The 23,989-nt window shown below is 38.4% G+C and overlaps 1 protein-coding gene across 1 annotated transcript in view; it reads right to left on the bottom strand.

Annotated features, from left to right (window-relative positions):
• Positions 1–3,033: 3,033 nt before the first annotated feature.
• eed (embryonic ectoderm development) overlaps positions 3,034–23,989 on the bottom strand; it is a 30,820-nt gene continuing 9,864 nt past the window's right edge. Inside the window, exons 3-12 of the mRNA XM_059964578.1 lie at positions 22,185–22,277; positions 18,059–18,124; positions 17,383–17,508; positions 15,057–15,138; positions 14,163–14,254; positions 9,959–10,092; positions 5,165–5,270; positions 4,645–4,803; positions 4,166–4,239; positions 3,034–3,444 (exon numbers count right to left, since the gene is read on the bottom strand). Coding sequence (XP_059820561.1) covers positions 3,318–3,444; positions 4,166–4,239; positions 4,645–4,803; positions 5,165–5,270; positions 9,959–10,092; positions 14,163–14,254; positions 15,057–15,138; positions 17,383–17,508; positions 18,059–18,124; positions 22,185–22,277 — 1,059 coding nt within the window. The 3' untranslated portion in view covers positions 3,034–3,317. The remainder of the gene's footprint in view (positions 3,445–4,165; positions 4,240–4,644; positions 4,804–5,164; positions 5,271–9,958; positions 10,093–14,162; positions 14,255–15,056; positions 15,139–17,382; positions 17,509–18,058; positions 18,125–22,184; positions 22,278–23,989) is intronic.

The following is a 23,989-nucleotide window of genomic DNA, read 5'->3' as shown; positions in this document are numbered from 1 at the left end:
ACCTTTGAGAAATCTACACAGTGTTGTTGCAGGAAAGCAGCATCCATCATCAGAGACCCACACCACCCACGGCATGCTCTCTTTTCATTGATGCCATCAGGAAGAAGGTATAGAAGCCTCAGGACTCACACGACCAAGTTCAGGAACAGTTACCACCCCTCAACCATCAGGCTCTTGAACCAAAGGGGATAACTTCACTTGTCCCGTCACCAAAATGTTCCCACAACCTATGGACTCATCATCTCAATATTTATTGCTTTTTTCTTCTTTTTTTTGCAGTTTGGAGTCTTCCATAAACAGGTTGAACTCTCAAGTTTGTGTGGTCTTTCATTTTTATTCTATTATGGATTTACTGATTGTGCCTGCAAGAAAATAAATCTCAGGGTTGTATATAGTGACATATATGTACTTTGATAATAAATTTGCTTGGAACATTCTATCTTTAGAACTCAATACTTTGGGCTCAGCTTCAATCCCACTGGCACACATCCCACTCCAAGATGAGTGGTTCAATATGCATTTATTATGGGCTTCATGCCACATGCTTGACTAAATGATACAAGTGTATTTAGTGAAATGAAAAGTGCATTGATGGTCCAAGGTAGCTCAAACAATATCTGCCTATCAACCGTTTTATGAATGGAGTTTAAAATGGATTTCAATGAGAACAGGACAAATTTAAATAGAAGTATCTTCAGGCCAATTGAAGGTCATTAATCAAAAATGTTAACTCTTCCACAGATGCCAATTTTCTGAATAATTCCAGCATTTCATTATCTTGCAAGTTTCCAGCACTTGTCATTTTGCTTTTTAATCGGAAGTGGATTTATTGTACTGACAGTTGGGAAATTTGTTGCTTTCCAGCAGTATCTTTAGTTGTCCTAGCCAGGGGAGGTAGTGGGGATAAGCTCTCACTACCTATCAAATGTTCCCAATGGTGTGTGTCTAAAATAGCCTCTGAAAACCAAGTTCAGCTCCTGGCCTTCATTAGCTAATAAGCCCAGCAGAACCATTTCTACTATTAGAAGGGGCAAAAGCAAATTACTGGCACTTTAAAACCAGTCATTTTGGGCAGAGGGGGCTCAACAGCCATGGTTGGCAGCTCTAGAAGGAAAACTATAATCTCAAACCTCCGCTACCATGCCACTATATCACTCACAGGGAAGGTTTTGGGAGTAAACCCAGAGGAAAATTCAGGAGTTGGGAGGCCCTAAAGCAGCCTGTGACGCTGATGGTACCCAACTGTATCAGCCTCTGTCATTCCTTTAGATTCATCAGCTGCATGGAGAGGGGTAACTTGCTGTGTGGGCAATAGCTTGTTCTCCATATTGTACTGCCTTGGTTTGCGTATCACATATACAACTAGGATGCAATAACCATATTTGACCCTGACCAAAGGAGGGCCTTAGCTCTGATGTAGGCTAACAGATTACTGAAAATTACAAAAACAGAAAATAAGTAGTGCAAAAGGGGATCACGAGGTAGTTAACTGTTCACGGACCATTCAGGAATCTGATGGTAGACCAGAAGAAACTTCGGAAAATATTGAGTGTTGGTCTTAAGGCCCGTGTACCTTGTCAATGGTAGTGAAGAGAAAAGGGCCTATCCTGGATGGTGAGGGTCCTTCATAATGGATGCTGCCTTTTGAAAATGTCCTTGATGGGGGGGGGGGGGGGGGAACACTAGTGCCAATGGTAAAGCCCTGACTGAGTCTATAATCCTCTGAAGCCTTTTATGATTCCTTGCATTGGTGTGACCATACCGAATGGTGGAGCAACCAGTCGGAATGTTCTTCATGGTACATCTGTAGAAATTTGGTGACATACCAGATCTCAAACTCCAAAGTACAGTCACTGGCTTGCCTTCATTGTGATTGCATCATTATGTTGGGCCTAAGATAGATCCTCTGAGATGTTGCACCAAGGAATTTGTGGTGGCTCACCCTTTCCACTACTGAGGCCTCAAAGAGGATTGATGCGTGTTCTCCTGATATCCCCTTCCTTAAGTCTACAATCAGTTCCTTGATTTTGCTTACATCAAGTGCAAGGTTGTTATTGCAACACCACCCAACCAGACAATCAAGGAGACCCACATCATCATTAGATTTTACCAACCAGTGGTGTCATCTGCAAATTTATAGATGGAATTGGACGTGTACTTAGCCACACAGTTGTCTGTGTGGAGAGCAGAGCAATGAGCTAACCACACATCCCTCAGATGCACTTGAGTTGATTGTCAACAAGATGTTATCATCAATTCCTACTGCCTGTAGTCTCCTGATTAGGAAGTCAAGAAGCCATTTGCCAAGTGAGGTGCAAATCCTCCTCCTCCGGAGTCCCGATGAAGGGTCTCAGCTCGAAACAACGGCTGTTTATTTCTCTCCATTGATGTTGCCTGACCTGCTGAGTTCCTCTGGGTTTCCAGTATCTGCAGATTCTTTTGTGTTTGCAAATCATCTGGCCATTTTTGTAACTAAGCGGATAGAAGAATTAGTAATGAGCAGGGAAGGATACAAATTCAGATGGATTTATCAGAATCAAAGAAATTTATGGCAGAGATATCAGTCTATTGGCATGGTAGCATAGAGATTAGCGTAATTGCATCACAGCGTCAGCTGTAAGATTGGGGTTCAATTTCCACTATTGTAAGAAATTTGTACATTCTCCCTGTGATGGTGGGATTCCTCCAGTTTCCTCCCTCATTCCAAAAGCTGCTTAGTTAGTCAGTGAGTTGTGGTCATGCCATGTTGGCTCTGGAAACATGGTGACACTTGTGGCATGCCCAGTACAATCCTCACTGATTTGATTTGATGCAAAATTACATTTCATTAGGTTTTAATATACATTTGACAAAAAGCTAACCTTTTTAACAACTTCAATCTTTATCACCCCCAATGCTGCCCAGTCAAATCCCAACATTTGGTCTGTATTTTGTTGGTTTCAACACATCATTTGCCCATTGCAAAGGCATCACGGAAGAAAAAATATTTTCAACATTAACTGCTGCAAAGTCAACTCTTCAAGTGGTCTAGGCTTTGAATGTAATTACACCAGTTTTATTGTAATTGCAGGTGAAATCATCCAAGATTTAACAAGAGTATTTTCATACAGGCAGACAATATATAAAAATATATATTTATTGACAGAATAAAAGCACAAGCAGCACAAAGGAATAAGTCAAGTAACTGCACTGTTTGCATGAGCAGATCTGCAAAGACAGAAGATTCAATAAAGAAAGTGAAAAACTCTTCAAAACAAGCTGAGAAAATTCCTTTTTGTATTTTGGTACATGAATTAGAACATTTAATTTATTTCTTTTTATCGAAGTCTGTCCCAGCGCCAAATCGTGGCATCATCACAAACAGCGATGAGTATACTGCTATCTCTGCTGAAACTGGTTTGCCGTATAGCCGCAGTGCATTTTGGATAAGCCAGTGTAGTGCATCTAAAACAAAACACAGTAAGATCAGAAAGCAGTTGAAAACTTAACTGGCATATCAAGTATAGCAGTTTGTCACAGTAGAATTTATAAATGATTTGCATAATTGTTTAATCTTTCCCCTCTTTGCATGTTCCAAAGCCAATTGTATAAATCAGAGGTAAACACTGAAAATCTGAGCTTCAGTCATCCAAAGTATGTACTAGTGCTTGACTTAACTACTTAAAAGTTAACAATATAAAACTATATTTTAACTATATAAAAGCAAATATGTGAAGCACTAGAAAAGTCTTTCGAAGGGTGTTAGCCAGTATGCTGTGCCATTGATAAGGATAAATTACAAATCTGTGTAAAATGGAGGAAATGAAATTTGTTTTAAACAGACAAGAGAAAATCTACAGATTTTCTAGAAAAATCTAGAAATCCAAGCAACACATACAAAATGCTGGAGGAACTCAGCAAGCCAGGCAGCATCCATAGAAAAAAGTGCATTTGTTGTCCGTACTTTTTTCTGTAGATGCTGCGTGGCCTGCTGAGTTCCTCCAGCATTTTGTGTGTGTTGTTTGTTTTAAACAGGCTCTGTTTTTATGAGTCAAACAAGTCTAACCAAAATGACAATTGAAAGCAGACCCACAGAAAACAAGTCATAATTTCAAAATAAATGAAGAGCCTTATACATTGACATGATTTTGGTGTGTCTTTTATAAAATAATGAAATAATCCCTACTTAGCCTTATGAGGATCTTCCACTTCGAGGTCCCACACATAGAGTTTTCCAACTTGATTACCCAATGCTAACATCTTTAAAAAGAAATTTATATTTCAATAATTCAATAGTTTAAGGTTTAAAAAGTTTTTAAACAATAAACTACATAATTGATAATACAAATATTACTTCATGGTTAGCTTGAAATCAAAACTTCAATATTCAGTAATTAATGGCAGCAATGCATGCTAAGAACAGTAAAAGTAAATGATACAAAAGGCCAATCATCTGCTAATATTGCAAATTTAGTACAAAGGGACAGACATACTTGCATATTAATTATCTTCTCCACCATACTATTCACACTTTTGTCTACTATAAACATTGAAATAATTTCAAAAAGGTCAAAAACCCTTGAGAGGGTTACAGCCAGCCAGCTATTTACTGAGAGTGAAAGTAGTTAAAGGAATACACCACCTTTCTGTAGACTTTATTCTTACCTTCTGCCAGAAATCCATTGAGAATCTCATGTACCAGATGTCACACTGACTGTAATCGAATCTTCCCAGTATTGTCACATTTGATTCATTTGGTTTTATTCTATCAATGTCATCTTCCATTTTGCTCGGTTTCCAACACACAATGGCATTTTCACATGACTAAAACAGTGAACACAACTATAATTAGTTTGTGGATCTCATTCATATTGCTGAATTGTTTAAACATTCAACCCTTGTCTAAAACAAAATGGTTAAGGTCTTAGAATTCCACACACATAATATTAATTTTAAAGTATGGCTTTCAAGCAGCAGTAAACATCTAATGCATTACAGAAACCTCCAAGTTCTGCATCGCTGAAACCAGGTTTATTTTTCCCCAAAAGGGACTTCTGCACCTCCTTTTGTAGACCCATTCCACTATTGTATCAATTTCTGACCTGGAGCAACAGCAATCTAACAAAGTCTACTTTTAGTTCAGGAATTACCTATCACAGAGACAAAACTGGAACAGAATGTTTACCTTTGACAATATCAAATCTCCAAGCCATCGCACACAGTCCACATAATTCCTATGTATATCCCTCGTGGAAAAATCAGGAAAATGGATTTTCTGTGACACAAATGGCCTACAATACAAAGAGATCGTTTTTATTTAAATAAAAGGTCCATCTCTGATCTAAAGAAGCCAAGAAAGGGATTTTGGCAAGCAAGTATTAACTTGTTTAATAATGCTAAGGAATATGATAGCCTAATGATTATTGTCACTGTCACTGTCATTTGGATTTGAGAATCCCAATGACCTCAGTAACTTGAAAATTTATATTTTTTCTTAAACTTGTTTTTGGTATCGAGGTCAGAGCCTAAATATCTGAATCTTCAATAATAACAACAACCTAGAACTAATGCAAAATGTTAAAGCATGTGCAAGCACCTTCAGTCAAAAGTGCCATGTGCGCAATCCATCTCACTTCAGACAAAACCAATCCTTAACTAATTCTACCAACCCTCAATGGCAAGAAATACCCAAGGGCTTCAGACATGACAAAACAATTTTGATGAATTAGCTTTGACCAGAACATTCCCACAGATACTACCTGACGTGAAGAGCATTTCCAGTATTTTCCATTTTCACTTCAATTTCCAGCACCTGCAATTTTTGATCTTCAAAGTTTATGGCTCCTAATATTATGGCCACAGCACCAAAAACATGCCCTCACTGAGCTATTGCACTGGTACATTTATGATGTAGAAAAACACCCAGATACATTCTATTCACAAAATCTGGCCAATTGCGACATTAATGACAGATTAGGGAATACATCTTATGAGGAAAGTACGGATTTTCTGTTTGGATTGATGGAGAATGAGAGGTGACTTGATAGAGCTGTATAAGATCATGAGAAGCACAGATAGTGGACAGTCAGCACTTTTCCTCCCAAGGAAGTACTGACCAATAGCAGAGGATATCCATTTAAGGTGATTGGAGGAAACTTTAGATCAGGGCTTCCCAACCTTTTTTTTTAATGCCACGGATATGTACAATTAAACGAGAAGTCCATGGGCCCCAGGTTGGGAACCACTTCTTTACAGGTTTAAGATAGTTTTTTTTTAGAAACACAGAAGGTAGTGGAAATTTAGAATATACTGCTGTGAATAATGGTAGAGTCTGATACAATAACATTTAACAGACTCTTAGATAGACACTTGGATATAAGAAAAATGGAGGTTTATCGTCTGTTTAGGAGAGACAGCTTAGAATGATCATGAAGTAGATTTACGTAAATCAGCACAACACCATAGACAAAAGGGCTTGCAGTGTGCTATATTGTTCTACCTTCTTTGAATCTGCCATTGTGTGCTTTGTAACACAAAAGCAGCAGCAATCCATGCATGCACACAGCAAGATCTGGACAATATTCTGTTTTGTCAAAAGCAAAATTCATGCCACACAAATGCAATCCATTACCACTTCATACATATCAAAGTTGAACCATATTTCATTCATATTCAATAGCATTACTGTTACTGAGACTCCAACATCTTAGAGCTAATGTCAGATAGACAATTGAACAATACGTGATGTTGAATGAAAACCTCTCAAGCCTGGTGTACATATCAGTATTTGGAGGGTAAACATTTACAATAAAAATATTATCTAGAGATGTTTAGAGGCCCATGTCTAGTGGAGTGCTGCAGGGATCAGTGCTGGCTCCATTGTTGTTTGTCATTAATATCAACAATCTGGATGATAATCTACTCAACTGGATCAGCAAATTTGTAGATGATACCAAGATTGGCGGTATAGTGGGCAGTGATGAAGGTTATCATGGCTTGCAGTGGGATTAGGACCAGCTGGAAAAACAGGCTGAAAATGGCAGACGGGACTTAATGCCGACAAGTGCGAGGTGTTGCACAACACTAGGACCAACAAGGGTAGCTCCTACACAGTGAACAGTAGGGGACTGAGGAGTACGATATAACAGAGGGACCTGGGAATAAAGGTCCATAATTTGTTGAAATTGGCATCACAGTTGGGCAGGGTCACAATGAAAGCTTAAGGCACATTGGCCATCAAAAATCAAAGTATTGTGTTCAGGAGATGGGATATTATGCTGAAGCTGTTTAAGACATTAGTGTGGCCTAATTTGGAAAACTGTGTGCAGTTTTGGTACCATTTCTGTGCTGTTTGACTACAACAGAGAACAGATTTCTCTGTACAGCAGTCTCACTCACTTTAAAATAAATACTATTTTTTCTCACCGGTTATTTTCCCAAAATATACTCCATTAACCAAAATCTAGTCAATTTGCCTTTTGTTTTCAAGCACCGCTTCCTCATTACGATTTTCTTTCCTATCCAAAAATGTAACTTGTGCATATTTGGCTAATGAAGTCAACTCCTTCATCCAAGTTATTAATGCAGATTAGATATAGTTAAGGTCCTAGCAATGATCCCTGTGAAATATTGCCAGTTCAAACTCATCAGCCTGAAAATGATTCAGTTAGCTCAACTGTTTTCCACTGATTTTATATATTGCCTAACTCCCACAAATTGATATCTTGCATAGCATTTTATGGAATATTATCTGGAAATCTACATCTATTGTATCTACTTTCTCTTATCTCTCCTAACCTTAAATCTTAAAAGTCTATCAAATTTATAACAATGATTTCCCTTCCATGAAGCCACACTCAGCTTATTTGTATCCAGTTTCTAAACATTGTTACAACTTAAATAATAAGATAATTTTCTCTGATGATAAATGTTAATATAAATGGCTTACAGTTTTCAGGAATTGTGCCTCGCTCCTTTGTTAAAGAGGTGTTACTTAAAGATATTCTCCAAGTCATCAGTACTTTTTCATAATCTTATAAGATCACAAGCAATGAATCCGTCATCTCTGCAATTATTTCTTATAAAGCCCAATGAAGGCCATCAATCATTAGACTCCTTAACTTGCTTCAAACTATTTTGCTAATGATAATAAATTTCTCCCTCATTTGCTCAATGATTAGCATCTCAACAACCTCTGACAACCAAGTCCAGCTCCTGGCCTTCACAAGTGACTTAGCTATTCAGCCCAACAGAACCATTCCTACTGATAGAAGAGGCAAAGGTGGGTTAATGACACCTTAAACCCAGTTGTTTCGGGCAGATGGGGCTCATCAGCTGTAGTCAGCAGCTCAACTAGAAGGGGAACTCTGATCTCAAACTTCTGCTGCTTTGTGGCTATACCCAGTCATGGAGAACGCTTCCAGAATAAACACTGAGGAAAAGTCCAGAGCTGGAGTCTCTAAGGCAGTCCTCCACTGAGTTCAACTTTGTCTGGCAACTCCTGTGACACTGCTGGTAACAATCTGTACTAGTCTCTGGATCCATCAAATGCATGGAGAGGGGGAGCCAGCTACATGGGCAACAGCTTGCTCTCCATATTGTACTACCCTAGCTTATCACTTAAGACAGCTGGGACACAGCATCCATGGTTGACCCTAATCAACAGATAGTAACAAGGGCTATTGTCAAATTGTTCAAAGACCATATGTTTGAAATATGTTTCATAAACCATTTTCTCTATAGCTAAAGATAATGAAATCAAGTGTTACCTGAGGTAATTACAAAAGTCTCAAATAGACTATGGTGCTTTGTTTTTCCAAGGCTGGTTTGGAGTGAAGGAAGAAAATGGTGGATTGGAGAAGTCCAGTTATTGTTAACACCCTTATTACTGATACAGACCACAATTGAGGCTGGATAGTATCTCCTTTTGTTTCCACAAACACTATTCCTTTGCCTATCAATAGACCACTTTGCACTAAACTGGATGTTTTTTGTTTTATGTTCTTTCTTGTAAAAATTGTGTATAACTTATGTCAAATTTGTGTTATTTTTGTGAATGCAAGTGAGGCCACTGCAACTAAGTTTTTCATTGCACCTGTACATATGATAATAAGAAGTTGATTTAATGGTTTTTCAATAGGGCATAGCAAGGCCAACTGTAATTCCCCTAACATGATTCAAGTTGAAATCAGCCCACACATCACAATCCAGGGATCAAACAAATTACTTTTAAAAAGCAAATAGCTCAGTTACAAATTTTAAAAATTATGTCAAATCATGTATAGTCTTAAATCTCTTTCCTACACTGTACAGGTCTTCCAAAATGGAACTAAAATACGAAGAGTTGTTTATAAGAACATCATGAACGACTGTACCTGTCGTTAATCCAAATATTTAAACAAAATGTACAGCACAGAAGTAGACATAGTTATAAAATAAAAAATTACAGATAAACGTCTAACTTTTTTTCAGATCAAGTATGGTTCAATCAAATATTTTAAAGGTAATTAGAAACTGAACAACGTGCTTGTTAGAAGTCCCAGGGCTGATAACTGGCATTGTGAGTTAGCTCATTTCAATGAGAATTAAGTAGCATTGCAATTTCATTTTCAAGATACATGAAGGTGTTATTGATAAAATTGAATAAATACTTCAATTGAAACAACGTTCTGAATAGGCAGATGCAAGAGAAAAATCTTCTTATGACATCAGTTGAATGGGAAATTTGACACAGAGATTGCAATCTTTATAATATACCGAACTGTAAATTCAAACCAAAGATACTAGAAATTAAATTGGAGCGGAGCTGTATTTTTTTAAAGATACACACAGACTAACTTGCGCTGCATGTTTTTGAAGATTAGCTTTCCTAACTGACAAAGCAGCAGAAACACACCAAGCAGTTTCATTTTAGATAAATTTGTCGTCACAAAATCTGGAAGTCATGTTATGAACAGAACAAAAGGTTGAAATATGTTACCTGTTTGTTTTACTTGGATTATATTCATTTGATGCTTTAATTGCCTTTAACATTCTTTCAGAATTGATTCGCCACAATTTAAGGGAATGATCCATACCACAGGACATTATTTTCTCACCAAGAAGATCAAAATCCTACAAATGAAGGTAAACAGGATGAAAACATTCAGTGGATCACATAACATATTTTATTGAATATTTCTAATGGAGAACATTTTGTTTGCCATTAGGCACCTGCAAAATTTATTACATTTCAAAATAAATGTTCAATTTCTATTTATTATACAAGACATTAAATGGAAGAGCAGAATCTTGTCTACCAAAAGACAAGCCTTTTATACCAGATTTCCAAGACTGAATTTAACTTACTGAAAGCACTGATATATAAAAGCCATGGATTCACATTTCCCTCCAAATCTTGAGCACATAATCATAACTAATATCTCAATATAATCACAAATGGAATATATCAGATGAGCCATTAAACATAGATCTCAAATCCTTTTATTCAAGTACCGAAACACCTCATGGTACAACTCACGGCAATGTGAGAGAGGTTCTTCCAAAGTTCTAGTAAATACTTGAGCTAATTTGCTTACAATTGGAAAACAAAATTGAAGAACTGAGGGCAAGACTGCTGTATCAAAGAGAAATGAGGGATTGTTGTGTTCTATGTCTGAACATGATAGCACACCAAATACAGTGAACAGACCAGAAGGTTTCTCAAGTTTACAGAATAGATTGAACTACTGACTTGGAAAAGGCAAAAGATGGAGGCTGTGTTTCATGATAAATCCTTGATGTGTTCTGATCTGGTAGCTTTGTCGAACTCGTGTTCCCCAACCTTTGAACACATAACTGTCAAATGCTGTCTATTCCATTTACCTGGAGAATTCTCCTCTGTAATCTTGACTGCAACTTACATATCACCAAGGGCCGATGATAATCAAGCACTCATGATGCCGTCTCCAAATAAGAAACAGTTTATCCCGACACATTTCAAATCACAGTCAGGGACTTCAACCAGGCTTGCTTGAAAAAACCCTGCTCAATTATGGTCAGTATATAACCTATAGCACCAGAGGTCCAAAAACAAATGAACGCTATTATACTAAGATAAGGAATGCCTATTGTTCCATTCCCAGACCCCATTTTGGTAAATTTGATCATTTGGCTGTCCTTCTCCTACCTGCCTACAGGCAGAGACCAAAGAGCAAAGGCCCAGTGATTAGGACAAACAAAGAGGTTGTTGTGGAAGGCAAAGAGCAGCTATGGAATTGCTTTGAGTCAGTGGTCTGCATTACATTCAAGGATTCATTTGTGGATCTGAGTGAATACACTATGGTTGTCATGGACTTCACTAACAGTTGTAGATGAGTGTATTCCCACAAAATCATTCGGTTTTCCCCTGGATGTACCATGAGTTCTGCAATCTGCTGAGGACCAGATCAGAGGCATTCCAGTCTAGTGACCAACTATGTTACAAGAGGTCCAGGTACGATCTCTGGAAGGCCATCTCATGGGTGAATTGGCAATTCCAGACTAAATTTGAAACAATGAAGGATGTTTGACCGTTGAAGGAATTGAATACTATTACATCTTATAAAGTTAAACAAAGCGAAATTTTCGCTTCCAGATGAGCTCAATACCTTTTATGCTCGTTTTGACTGTCAAAACATAGAGGAACCATCATGAACTCCCACAGCCACCGATAATCCTGAGGCCAACACGCGAACAGCCTTCAGGAGGATAAACCCATGAAAAGCATCAGATGGGGTACCTGGCCAAGTAAAACCTATTCTGGAATATTCACTGAGGTCTTCACGCTTTAGCAGTCTGAAGTACCCACCTGCTTCAAGCTGGCTTCAACTATACCAGAGCCCAAGAAAAACATGGTAACCTGCCTCAATGACTGTCATCCAATTGCACTAACATCCAGTGATGAACTACACACGCAAGATGCTGGAGGAACTCAGCAGACCAGGTAGCATCTACAGAAAAGAGTACAGTCAATGTTTTGGGCTGAGATCCTTCAGCAGGACTCTGACTCCACAGTGATCGAGTGTTTTAAGAGGTTGGTGATGAAGCCTGAGAAGCAACTTAAATCCGCTCCAATTTGCCTACCAGAGCAACAGGTCCACAGGAGATGCTATCTCACTGGCTCATTCCTGAAACATGTAGACCGCAAAGGTGCATACCTCAGGATGCTCTTTATTGACTACAGCTCAGTATTCAATATCATCATCTCCTCAAAACTAATCAATAAACTTCCAAGACCTTGGTCTCAATATCTCCTTATGCAATTGGATCCTTGATTTCCTCCCTTGCAGACTCCAGTCAGTTCAGATTGGCAACAACATCTCCATTGTCTCCATCAGCACAAATGCACCATAAGGCTGTGTACGTAGCCCCCTGGTCTATTCACTTTACACTTATGACTGTGGCTAAGCACAGCTCCAATATTATATTCTAGTTTGGCCATTGTCATAGGCCAATTCAAAGGTGGCAATGAATCAGTGGACTGGTGCCATAACAACATTTTGCTGAATGTCAGCAAGACCAAGGAGTTGATTATTGACTACAAGAAGAGAAAACCAGAGGTCCAAGAGCTAGTCCTCATCGGAGGATCAGAGATGGAGGGTTAGTCCTTAGTGTTATTATTTCAGAGGACTTGCTCTGGCCCAGCACACAAGTACCATTCTGAAGAAAGCATGGTAGTGCCACTACTTCCTTAGGAGTTTCAGTATGACCTCTAAAACTTTGACAAACTTCTATATATGTGTAGTGGAGAGTATATTGACTGACTGCATCGGAGCTTGATAGGGAAACACCAATGCCCTTCAATGAAAAACGCAACAAAGAGTAGTGGATATGGTCCAGTCCATCATGGATAAAGCCCTCCCCACCACTGAAAACATTTACATGAAGCATTGTTGTAGGAAAGCAGCATCCATCACTGGAGTGCCCCACCACCTAGGATATGCTTTCTTCTCGCTGCTACCATCAGAAAGAAGGTGCAGGAGCCTCAGGACCCACACCAGGTTCAGGAATTAATCTTACCTGTCAACCATCAGGCTCTTAAACCAAAGGGTTTAACTTCACTTCATCATTGAAATGTCCCCACATCCCATGGACTCACTTTCAAAGACGCTTCATCTCATGTTCTCAATATTTAATGCTTATTAATTTATGATTTTTTTCTTTTGTATTTGCACAGTTTTTGTTTCTGCACACTAGCTGAATGCCCAAGTTGGTGGGGGTTTTCATTGATTCTATCATGGTTATTATTCTATTATGGATTTATTCAGTATGCCCACAAGAAAATGAATCACAGTCTTGTATATGATGACATTTTGTACTTTGATAACAAATTTACTTTGAACTATTGCTTGCAGGATCTTGCTGTATGGTTCCATAGTTCCCTATATAAAATCAATGAACCTCAATGCAAGTGTTTTTTTACTTCACACTCCTCCTCACTGAGAAGGAATTTTCCACCTTTGATTATCAATTCATTTTAGAACACAATTTCACTCGAACTTGCTACCTTACCCGATGACTATTATTTTGTATTGGGAAGTTGTTTGAACCAGCTTTCCTAATAACCCACTTAAATATATCTTGCCATATGTTTCAGAATATACATTGTTTATCCTCAAACCAGGCTATATTTTGGTGATTTTGTTCTATAGCATTTTTTGTACAAACATTTCTAGCTAATTTTGAATGTCATTCCACCACCCTAGCCCTACCTCCTTACATCTAAGCAACATTCCTTCAGACATAAACAAACCTCTAAGCAACATCTTTTAATTGCACCTCTACAACTCCAACAAGCATACAGTATTTCAATGTTCCACACTTTTTAGTCATGCCCCATTTAAATGCCTTACCAAAATGCCGTGGCAAGGGAAAACACATGTTTAAAAAAAACAGAACACCTTGCAATAAGTAGCATTTAGAAATCAGACAAAACAGTGATCTCAAGATGATCCAATCATTAACAACTGCAAACTCCAGAACATTTCTTTATCATTCAATACAGTTTATGTTTTGTGTTTCCATAGGAGTCTAAGTTGTGCCAAAAACTCACGTCTTTTCTACATAGATATACAAATACATATTTAGACAAATCCTTAATGAACTTTTAAGTTAGCAACAAAAGCTAAAAATTACAATGGCATAAAACATCATTGGTCACTTACTGCACTCAGGACTTCATCTCTGTGTCCTTCCACACCTCCAAATATTGCAACTAAAGTATCAGTCTGGATGTTCCAAAACCTTAGAGCATGATCTAATGTGAAACAGATTCCATTTAGCTTCAGACGGATTTTCATAGAAACTGCAGTTTTATCAGTTTGATAAGCCAAAGGCTCAAGCAATCATGTCTTAACAAAACATGCAAACATTTCCCAATGTTATTGTAATCTACAATTGTGAAGCATATTTAGCTTTGCATCAGATAACATGATTTCTATGCATTTGTGAATGTAAAACTACAAGGCCTTCAAATTAAGATAAGAGACAAAGGAGGCTAAATGCAAGAACTGATGCAGAAGAAATTATTTCAACAATATGGTAGCAGAAAATAGGATGGAATAGAGGAAAACATACAGGACCTAATACAAGTGCCCTGAATCATTGAGAAGCGTACTCTAGTTTTTTTAAATAACTAAACTCTCCTTTACAAAATATAGTTTACTTACTGTAAGTTTATACTAAAGATGGAAACACACAAGATTGAAAACATTACTTCTTCAATATAATTTTAGAAACCATTCACATAAAAACTATTTTCAATTTATTCTTCCCCAAATCAACTTACTCTTTCCCTTCCCCTTGCCACAATTACACCAACATTTCCGACCTTCTACAGCTATCAACAGGCACATTACTGCAGGAACAATTCAGTACAAGTAGATATAATATCCAATTCCTGGCTTAATATTCAAGTCTCTATCCAGATTCAGTAGCATTGCTGAAACTGCAAATAGCAATCAAAATAAATTTCAGATATAATATTAATTCCACCATTGTACAGGGCACAAGAAAATTTAAAACAGAGCTAGTTTATAAGCTAGCTATCTGCCAGTTACCTTTGCTTACAGAAAGAAGAAGATTTGGCTCTCTTGGGTGGAATTTCAGCTCATTGATGGCATTACCATGTCCAACATAATGCTATAATCAATAAAGAGGGAAGGCAGCCATGTCAATTTCATTTACATGAATAATAATTACTTCTTAAAAGTAAAAACCTTAAAAGTAAAAAAAGTAAAAAGGGTGGAGCTAAGGAGACAATGGTTCCTTCGCTTGCATCTTTGGAAACAGCTCTATTTCTATCTTTAATATCTCTATCCTTCCCTTTCTTTTGAAGAACCTGACGTGGAGTTACACGCTGAGTTTGGTTCTTTACAGGAATGGGACCCGCTCTTAAGGTTTCATCACTGGGTGTTACTCGATATACCAAGGACACAGCCGAGAAGACTAGCTCGCCTTCGGAGTTCCTGGATTTCGTGGCTCTGGAGGTGGGTGGATGCGTGGCTGGTGCCTCTGCAGGGAATCTGTGGGAGACGAAGATCGAAAGCAGCAACCTGGCTGCTGGCTGTGTGCCCAGAGACTCAAGTTCTTTGAGCACAGAAAAAGCGACACAACGAACTTTTAACATTGTAAATCAGCAAGTTGCTTGTTATTTCTCCCCTCTTGCTGTGAAACAGACACACCTCTTTTTCCCTTATTAGGAAGAGAGGGGGACAGAGGAGGGGGAGAGGAGGGGGAGGGAGGGGGGAGGGAGAGGGAGCCAGCCAGTGGTATGGCGAATTACTGGGTGAACGAGCAGTCTTTGGAGTACTACAAGTCTGTGTTTTGCTACACGCTTGAGTGCTCAGTGTGGGGCGCAGATGCTCTTTTTGCTGGGGGAGGTGGGATCATTGCTTTGCTGCTGCTTATGCAGGGGAGGGGCAGCTGGGGGGGACTCTGAGGTTCTAACATTTAACTGTCATTCATTCTTTGGGGCACTTCTCTGTTTTCGTAGATGGTTGCGAAGAAAAAGCATTTCAAGATGTATAGTGTATACATTTCTCTGACATTAAAGGTGCTTTGAAACCTTTAAAGTAATAATAGCCTTTTTAAAGGCTTTTATTACTTTTTAAAACAGCAACTTACTAAACTAAAAATAAACTGTTTGCATGTGCATCAAAAAGTTTACAAATTGATTTCTAAGGCTTTCTGCAAATAAAATTGACTTTCCAAATGAAATATCAGGCATCACAATTGTCTCTTCATCCAACATCAAAAACAGCATTACTGAAAGCCATGCTGTGACCCATTTATTCATTCCCTTCAAAATTACAAATGTTCTGATCAACCTGAAATTGTGAAATGTCCAATGATTTTATAACTTCCAGAAGAAATTTTATTCAAGTTTTAGCATTTCAAATTAAATTTGTTTGTAAGTTAGTGAAGGAATAAATGACATCTGATCAGGGAAAGGTACTTTGAAAATGTTTTTGTTACAACATTTAATCTTCCTGGATTATGGATAAGCAGTTATACACCTTTCCCTCATTAATTTGTTAATCCCTATACTTTACATAAATCACAACATTTCACAGAAAGCCGAATGACTTCAGCAGATCAAGGCTGCTGCAAAAGGCATAAGAGACTACAGGTGTTGGCATCTGGAGCCAAAAATAAGCTGGAAGAACGTAACATCTTTGGAGGGAAAGGAATGGCTGATGTTTGCATCAGGCTGACATCGAAAACGGGAAGTAACCAGTATAAACAGGTGAGGAAAGGGTATGGCAGGAACAGGGAAGCAACTGGTGAATCCAGATACCAAGAGATTTCAAGTCCGATGGAGCCAAGTGAAGGTGGAAGGGGTTACAGAGAGCAATATGTAATTTATAACCTTATCAGGTTCCGCTCACCGCCATCAGATATCAGAACTCCATAACCTGCAGCCCTTTGTTGTCTCCACTATCATCTCCCTCAGATCATTCAAGTCCCTAGAGATTGTAGAATTGTCCCCAGGAGTTACCATAAATATTCCATCATCTTATGGCCAACATTTGATAGCCAGATTTATCACTGTAACATCAATAAGGCTCTAACTTAAAGATATACCTGTAACTAAGAAAATTATGAAATCTCTCTTAAAAAGGCATCACTATTATTTGAAACATCAAACAATCCTGTTTGATTTTAAACCTGCTGTCCTTGAAAACAAAAACTCATATTTAATTAAAGCAATTTAAAAAAAGTAAAAAGCACAAATTTTACTGCACTAGCACAGATATTCAGTGGGATAAAATGATCATTAACATTTAACCAAGTAGAATAGTCCGTCTACATTATTTGGTTTTACAGACAAGTGCAACCATTATAAAATCTAACCTACGAAACATTATCCAACTATTTACTCACCTTAATGCATTGCATGGAGATAGGATTAATAATTCTGATAATGCCCCTTGATCCTGCCACAGCCAGGAGTGGATGGCTTGTATTACTGTCATATGTCCAAGCACATGTGTAAAAGTTTTCATCTGTCTGTTCATCTCCAGAGTTAATATCAATACTGAAAGAAATCTAATTCAAAGTATACCTTTGCCCCTTTACTCTTTCCAATTGTCTCCAAACTGCACTAGGAAACAATCTTATCCAGAATGAGATTTATCCAAAACAATTTTAATTAGCATAATTTTGTTTAAATCTCTCCAGAGGTATACATCCTAATGGTAGAGGTGTCATTAATTAATGTGTGGTTACATTCAAGTTTACCTCTCTTTATACTGTAGCTTTTACGAACTCTGGTTACCTGCTCATGAAAATTTTAGTCGTTCAAATCATTTAAAAGCATTTTACCCAGTGCTGGCTTTTTACCTGAAAAGTACAAGAATATTTAACTTTGGAACAGTTATTTATTAGGATTCTATTGCTAACTACCCTTGGACTTTACTCCCTTCTCCCAAAAAGCTGACCAACCAGCTGAAAATGGTTCTATAAAATTGCAGACATTGAATGTTACATACTAACTAAATTTGTTTCTCATAAGTTGTCAACTGCACACCCATTTTTATGTGATTGTATTGAAGGATACATCAGCGTCCACATAAGACTGCAATAATCGTATTTCCCCTTGAGAGTGACATTCATAAAGTGTGACCTAGTCCAACAAAAAAGAAAGAATTAGAACATATAGATCAAACAACATTGCAGTAGGTCAGTTACGTGGAATTGCCACTGGCTGTTCATCCACATCTTCAATTACCTGGGTCAGAAATGAAGTGACTATCTCACTTGGCAGTCTATGCACTAAGGATGGTGCAGCGCAGAGGCTCATTCCCAAAGCATTCAACAACCAACACAATGGGAAGTACAGGATATGCCAACTCAAAACCTTTGAACGATTTTTAATTCAGTGGATTGTGGTTAATTGAATCAATTGGTTAATCAGGGCAGAAGCTTATTTGAGACAACTCTTAAAAGAATAAAATAATCCAGAAAATAGCTGAGATTTTTTCTCAGCAATCAGCGCAAAAGGTTGTTTGTTGGTGATGCAGCATGAAGTTTTAAAAAAGCTCAAGTGCTTTCTGGCTTTTATCTTAGCGAATGGCCACCAACGCAAGAGGTCATTCATTGGTGATGCAAAGAGAGGTTTAAAAAGAATTCGGATCCATTTCATTTTTTCTATTTCAGTAGGCAGCAACCGCCATAGGGCAAAAAAAAAGAGGTGTAAGCAGAGCATGGTTAGGGTGGTTCAGCTTTGGCTTAACAGGCTTGGGCAAGCACAGGTAAGTAAGAAAGTTTCAAATTTTGGTTAAATGTTAGTACATAGCTTGTGTGCTGAGAATGGATCCGGAGTTAGTGGCATGTTCCTTGTGGGAGATTTCGGAGATCTCCAGTCTCCCTGATAACTACATCTGCATGAAGTCCATCGAGCTGAAGCTCTTAGAAATGGTGTTGAGGAAGTGGAGCTGCAGCTTGTATGGGAGAATGAGGTGGTGATAGACAGGAGCTACAGGGAGATAGTCACCCCTAAGTTGAAGGACATAGGTCCCTGCATTACTGATAGGAGAGGGAAAGGGAATACAGAGCCAGTGCAGAGTATCCCTGTGGCTATTCCCTTCCATACTAAACATACAGCTTTGGATATAGTTGTGGGGAATGACTTACCATGGGGAAGTTGCAATGAACAGGTCTCTGTCAATAAGTCTAGCTGTGTGGCTTGGTGGAAGGGGGAAGAGAAGAGGAGCACAGCATTGATTGGGAATTCCATAACAAGAGGAGCAGAAAGCAGATTCTGTAGACATGAAAGAGACATCTGGATGGTATGTGGCCTCCCAGGTGCCAGGGTCAGGGATATCTTGGATCAGGTCCACAGGATTCTAAAGGGGCAGGGTGAACATATTACTACCAACAACATAGGTAGAAAAAGGGAGAAGGTCCTGAAAAGAGAATATTGGGAGTTAGGCAGAAAATTCAAAAGCTGGACGTACGGGGTAGTAATCTCTGAATTGCTGCCTGTGCCACATGCCAGGGAGGGTAAGAAAAGGATGATACTGCAGATGAATGCATGGCTGAAGAATTGGTATGGGGTTAAGGTTTCAGATCTCTGGATCTTTGGGATCTCATCTAGGGAAGGTATGACTTGCACAAAAAGAATCAGTTACACCTAAACCCGAGGGGCAGCAATATCCTTCCAGGGAGGTTTGCTAGAGTTTTTTTGGAAGGGTTTAAACTAATTTAGCAGGGGCATGGGAACTGCAGTGATTGGGCTGAGGATGGGGCAGTTGGTACACAAGTAGAAACAGTGTGTAGTGAGCCTGTGGGGAAGGACGGGCAGTTGATAGGGCAAAATTGCAGTCAGTCGGATGAATTAAAGTGTAATAGGGGCCAAAATCAAAAGGGTGATGAACACTGTACTGAAGATGTGATATTTGAATGCAAGCAGTACATGGGAATAAGGTAGATGATCTTGTAGAGATTAGCAGGTATGGTGTTGTGGGCATCCCCAATTCACGACTGAAAGAAGATCATAGTTGGGAACTTAATATCCAAGGATACCTATTGCATTGAAAATACAAGCAGATAGGCAGAGGGGGTGGGATGGCTCTATTGGGAAAAAGAAACACGAAATCAAATACTTAGAAAAAGGTGACATAAGATCGTAAGATGTAGAATCCTTGTGGGTAGAGTTTAAAAACTGCAAGGGTAAAAATACCCTAATGGGAGTTATATACAAACCTCTGAACTGTAGCCAGCTCATGGGCTATAGATTACAAGAGAAGATCGAAAAGGCATGCAAAACGGGCAGTGTTGTGATAATCATGGGGGATTTCAATATGCAGGTAGATTGGGAAAATCCAGTTGGTGCTGGATCCCAAGAGAGAGAATTTGTAGAATGCTGAGATAGCTTTTTAGAGCAGTTTATAGTTGAACTCCCACTATGGGAATGGCAATTCTGGATCGTGTTATGTAATGCCCCAGATTGATTTAGGAAGCTTAAGGTAAAGAAACCCTAAGGAGGTAGTGATCATGATAGAATTCACTCTACGGTTAAAGAAAGAACAGCTAACATCAGATGTATCAGTATTACAGTGGAGTAAAGGGAATTACAGAGGCATGAGAGAGGAGCTGGCCAAAGTTGACTGTAAGGGGACACTATCAAGGATAATGGCAGAACAGCAATGGCTGGTGTTTCTGGGTGGAATTTGGAAGGCACAGAAATGATACACCCTGAAACTGAAGAAGGATTCTAAAGGGAGGATGAGGCAACCATGGCTGACAAGGGAAGTCAAAGACAGCATAAAAGCAAAAGAGAGGGCACATAATATAGCAAAAATTATTGGGAAGTTTTTAAACAATCAACAGAAGGCAACCAAAAAAAATAGAAAAAAGAAGAAATAGGAAGGTAAGCTAGCCAATAATATAAAAGAGATGAAAGGGATGTCCATTGAACAGACATAAAGAAAAAATCCTTTAGCCAGAATGTGATGATTCTGTGGAATTCTTCACCACAGACAAATGATTGGGTATACTTAAGGTAGTGGTTAATAGGTTTTCAAATATTCAGGGCGTGAAAGGTTATGGAGAAAATTCAGGAGAATGAGGTTAAGGGGGACAATAAATCAGCTATGATGGAATGGTAGAACAGACTTGATGAGTGGAATGGCCTAACTCTACACCAGGCGTAATGGTATCATGTTTATTTGGGTCACTATGCCATTTAATTGGGGCAAGAAACTGTTGAACAGTTTCTAACTAGCACCAGTTGTGTGCACAAGTAAGCCCATTAGTAACTACACCGTGCTTCCGGCAAATAATTTTTAAGATAACGTCAGTTGCATGTGTTTATCTTCAAGAAGCAGCAATCTTTGTCTTTGACAGTTGGCGAGAGATAAGCAGCAGGACAATTCAGAACTGTTTTGCTCATTACAGTTTCAAGCATTCAGGCTTGGAGATACCAGGAACAGGAATGAAACTGAAACAATTCATTACTCAACAGGTTAGAAATTATGAAGTATTTGAATATCTTGAAAATTACAAATAAAAAGAAGATCTGGAGGATGCAATCATCGACAGCATTGTATGAAAGCAGTTCATTATCTGCAATAGGTGTCTGCACTGATTTTCTTCATTTATACTCAAAAGAATGTGATGCAGATGAACTTCTCCATCGATAACTAATAAACAGTTTTGTAGTACTGTAACATTGGTAGTGTTTTGATTTGCTCTTTATTTCATTTAAATACATAACGTTATTCAGTTCATCATTTTTATACCTTTTTAACTATTTCCATGAAACTTTGGTTAATTGGGCCAAAATGCACTGGTCCTGATTGTGAGCCAATTGACTGGAGTCCAATGTTTTTTTTAAATCAACATTTCCATGCTATTAGAACTGAACTAAAGAACATTTTAAAAATTAAATTAAGTTAACTTAATGAGCTTAAACTTAACTAAGGTTGTTTTAAAAGCACATAAGTTTCCCTGATGCCTCCAAATCCATTGATTTTCAATAACCCATTGAAATAAAAGGAGACAAGATCTTGTGCTAAAATCATAAGACAATTCCCCACCACTGCACTCTTGCACAATTTCAGTGGCAAAAGAAAGACTATTCAGCCCACTTGTTTGGGTTCAAATTTACACTGCCTGAGCAAAACCTTAATAAATTTCTGGTATTACATTTTTTGTTAAATTACATAATTTGCAATACTGACCCGATTGCTGCCAACAGTAGCAAATACCAAAGGATCTCCCTCCTTACTGTGCCAGTTAAACTGTACTCCAAAAAGTGGTTGACCATGATCCTCCTACAAAACAATACAAAAAATAATCTTCTTCCATAAAAGTTACTTCGGAGTCTTTCAAAATATCTTAGCATCAAACAATGCTCTTAAGAGGCCAGATAAATGCAATAGTCTGCACAAAGTCAAGAATGAATATTGTTTAATAAAAATATACACCTTAATTCATTCCAATTTCAGGTTACAAAGCAACCCATGACATACAAATAATTTTGGTTTATATCATCACTTGAAATCCTTGGCAGATCAACAATCTGAGAAACATCTCAAAAATAATTGTCGAGGGGATGCAAATGCCATGAGAAAATTTAAACAGGGGTTCAGAAGAATGTTTAACCATTATGTGGAAGGCTTTTCTAAATTAACAGTACAAAAATCACTTTCATCAAAAAGTTCAGTTGGGGAAAGGGATTTCACAGTGAATAAGGCTGTCATATGAGCAATGCTAAACAGTTACATTAGTCTGCACAATAAGGATAGAGTACAGTAAAGCTTTTTTCTGCTCCTAATGAAAACCGGCTTATGGTGGAAGATTGTGTCAGACCTCTGAGAGATGTAAGAATTAAATAAAATTTTATGACATAATGACAAGTAATTTATCCTGCCCTTTTTGTTTATTCCGCACCATTTTCTCTTCCACCTTTATCAAGCCTCCATTTAAATCAATTTTGTTTATACATGGGGAGCCAGATTAACAATTCAGAGCACATCAATGTCTTTAACTTCCTTAAAAGTCCTCACTGTTCTACAATGCTGGTCAGACCATGGAGTCCAAAGGCAGAACTCCAACTAACTGCAGTTCACAGCAGTTCTGTGTGAAAATACAAGAACTCTTCATTTTAAAGGAGTAGAAAACTGCTATAGTGTGGACAGTTCCAACTACTTTTGATCATTAACTTGTATTTATGATTCTAAGATGAATACTCCTAAGATTTTCTCCGCATCTACTGCAACAGAAGACACAGATCATAGAACAGCACAGGCCCTTCAGCTCTTTAACCTACTCAAAGATCCCTTCCCTCTCACACAGCCCTCCATTTTTCTTTTTATCCAAGCGGCTGTCTAACAGTCTCTTAAATGTCCCAATGTATATATCTTAATGTTCCATCACCTACCGCTATGTGTGAAATACCTACCTTTGACATCCTCCCTATACTTCCCTCTAATCACCTTCAAGAAACGTCCCCTTGTATTAGTCATTGCCACCCTGGGGAAGTCTCGGCTATCCACTCTATCCATGCCTCTTATGATCTTATATATCTCTAAAAAATCATCTCTCATCCTTCTGCACTCCAAAAAGAAAAGCCCCAGCTCGCTCAACCTATGCTCACAAGACATGCCCCCCAATCCAGGCAGCGTCCTGGTAAATCTCCTCTGCACCCTTGATAAAGCTTCTGCATTCTTCATGAGATGACCAGAACTGAATGCAATACTTCAAGTATGGTGTAACCAGTTTTATAGAGCTGCAACATTACCTCGTGGCACCTAAACACAGCATATCCCAACTAATGAAGGCCAACACACCATATGGCTTTTTAATCAACCCCATCAACTTTGAGGGATCCATGGACATAGTGTCCAAGATCCCTCTGTTCCACTACACTGTTAAGAATCCCACCATTAACCCTACATTTTGCCTTCAGTTCAACATTCCAATGAGAACCACTTCACACTTTTCTAGATTGAGCTCCACCTGTCATTAATCTTTGTGTTGCTTG

The sequence above is a fragment of the Hypanus sabinus genome, chromosome 3, assembly GCF_030144855.1.
Source record: "Hypanus sabinus isolate sHypSab1 chromosome 3, sHypSab1.hap1, whole genome shotgun sequence".
NCBI classification, from domain to species: domain Eukaryota; kingdom Metazoa; phylum Chordata; class Chondrichthyes; order Myliobatiformes; family Dasyatidae; genus Hypanus; species Hypanus sabinus.
This window is presented reverse-complemented; position numbering and strand designations above follow the sequence as displayed.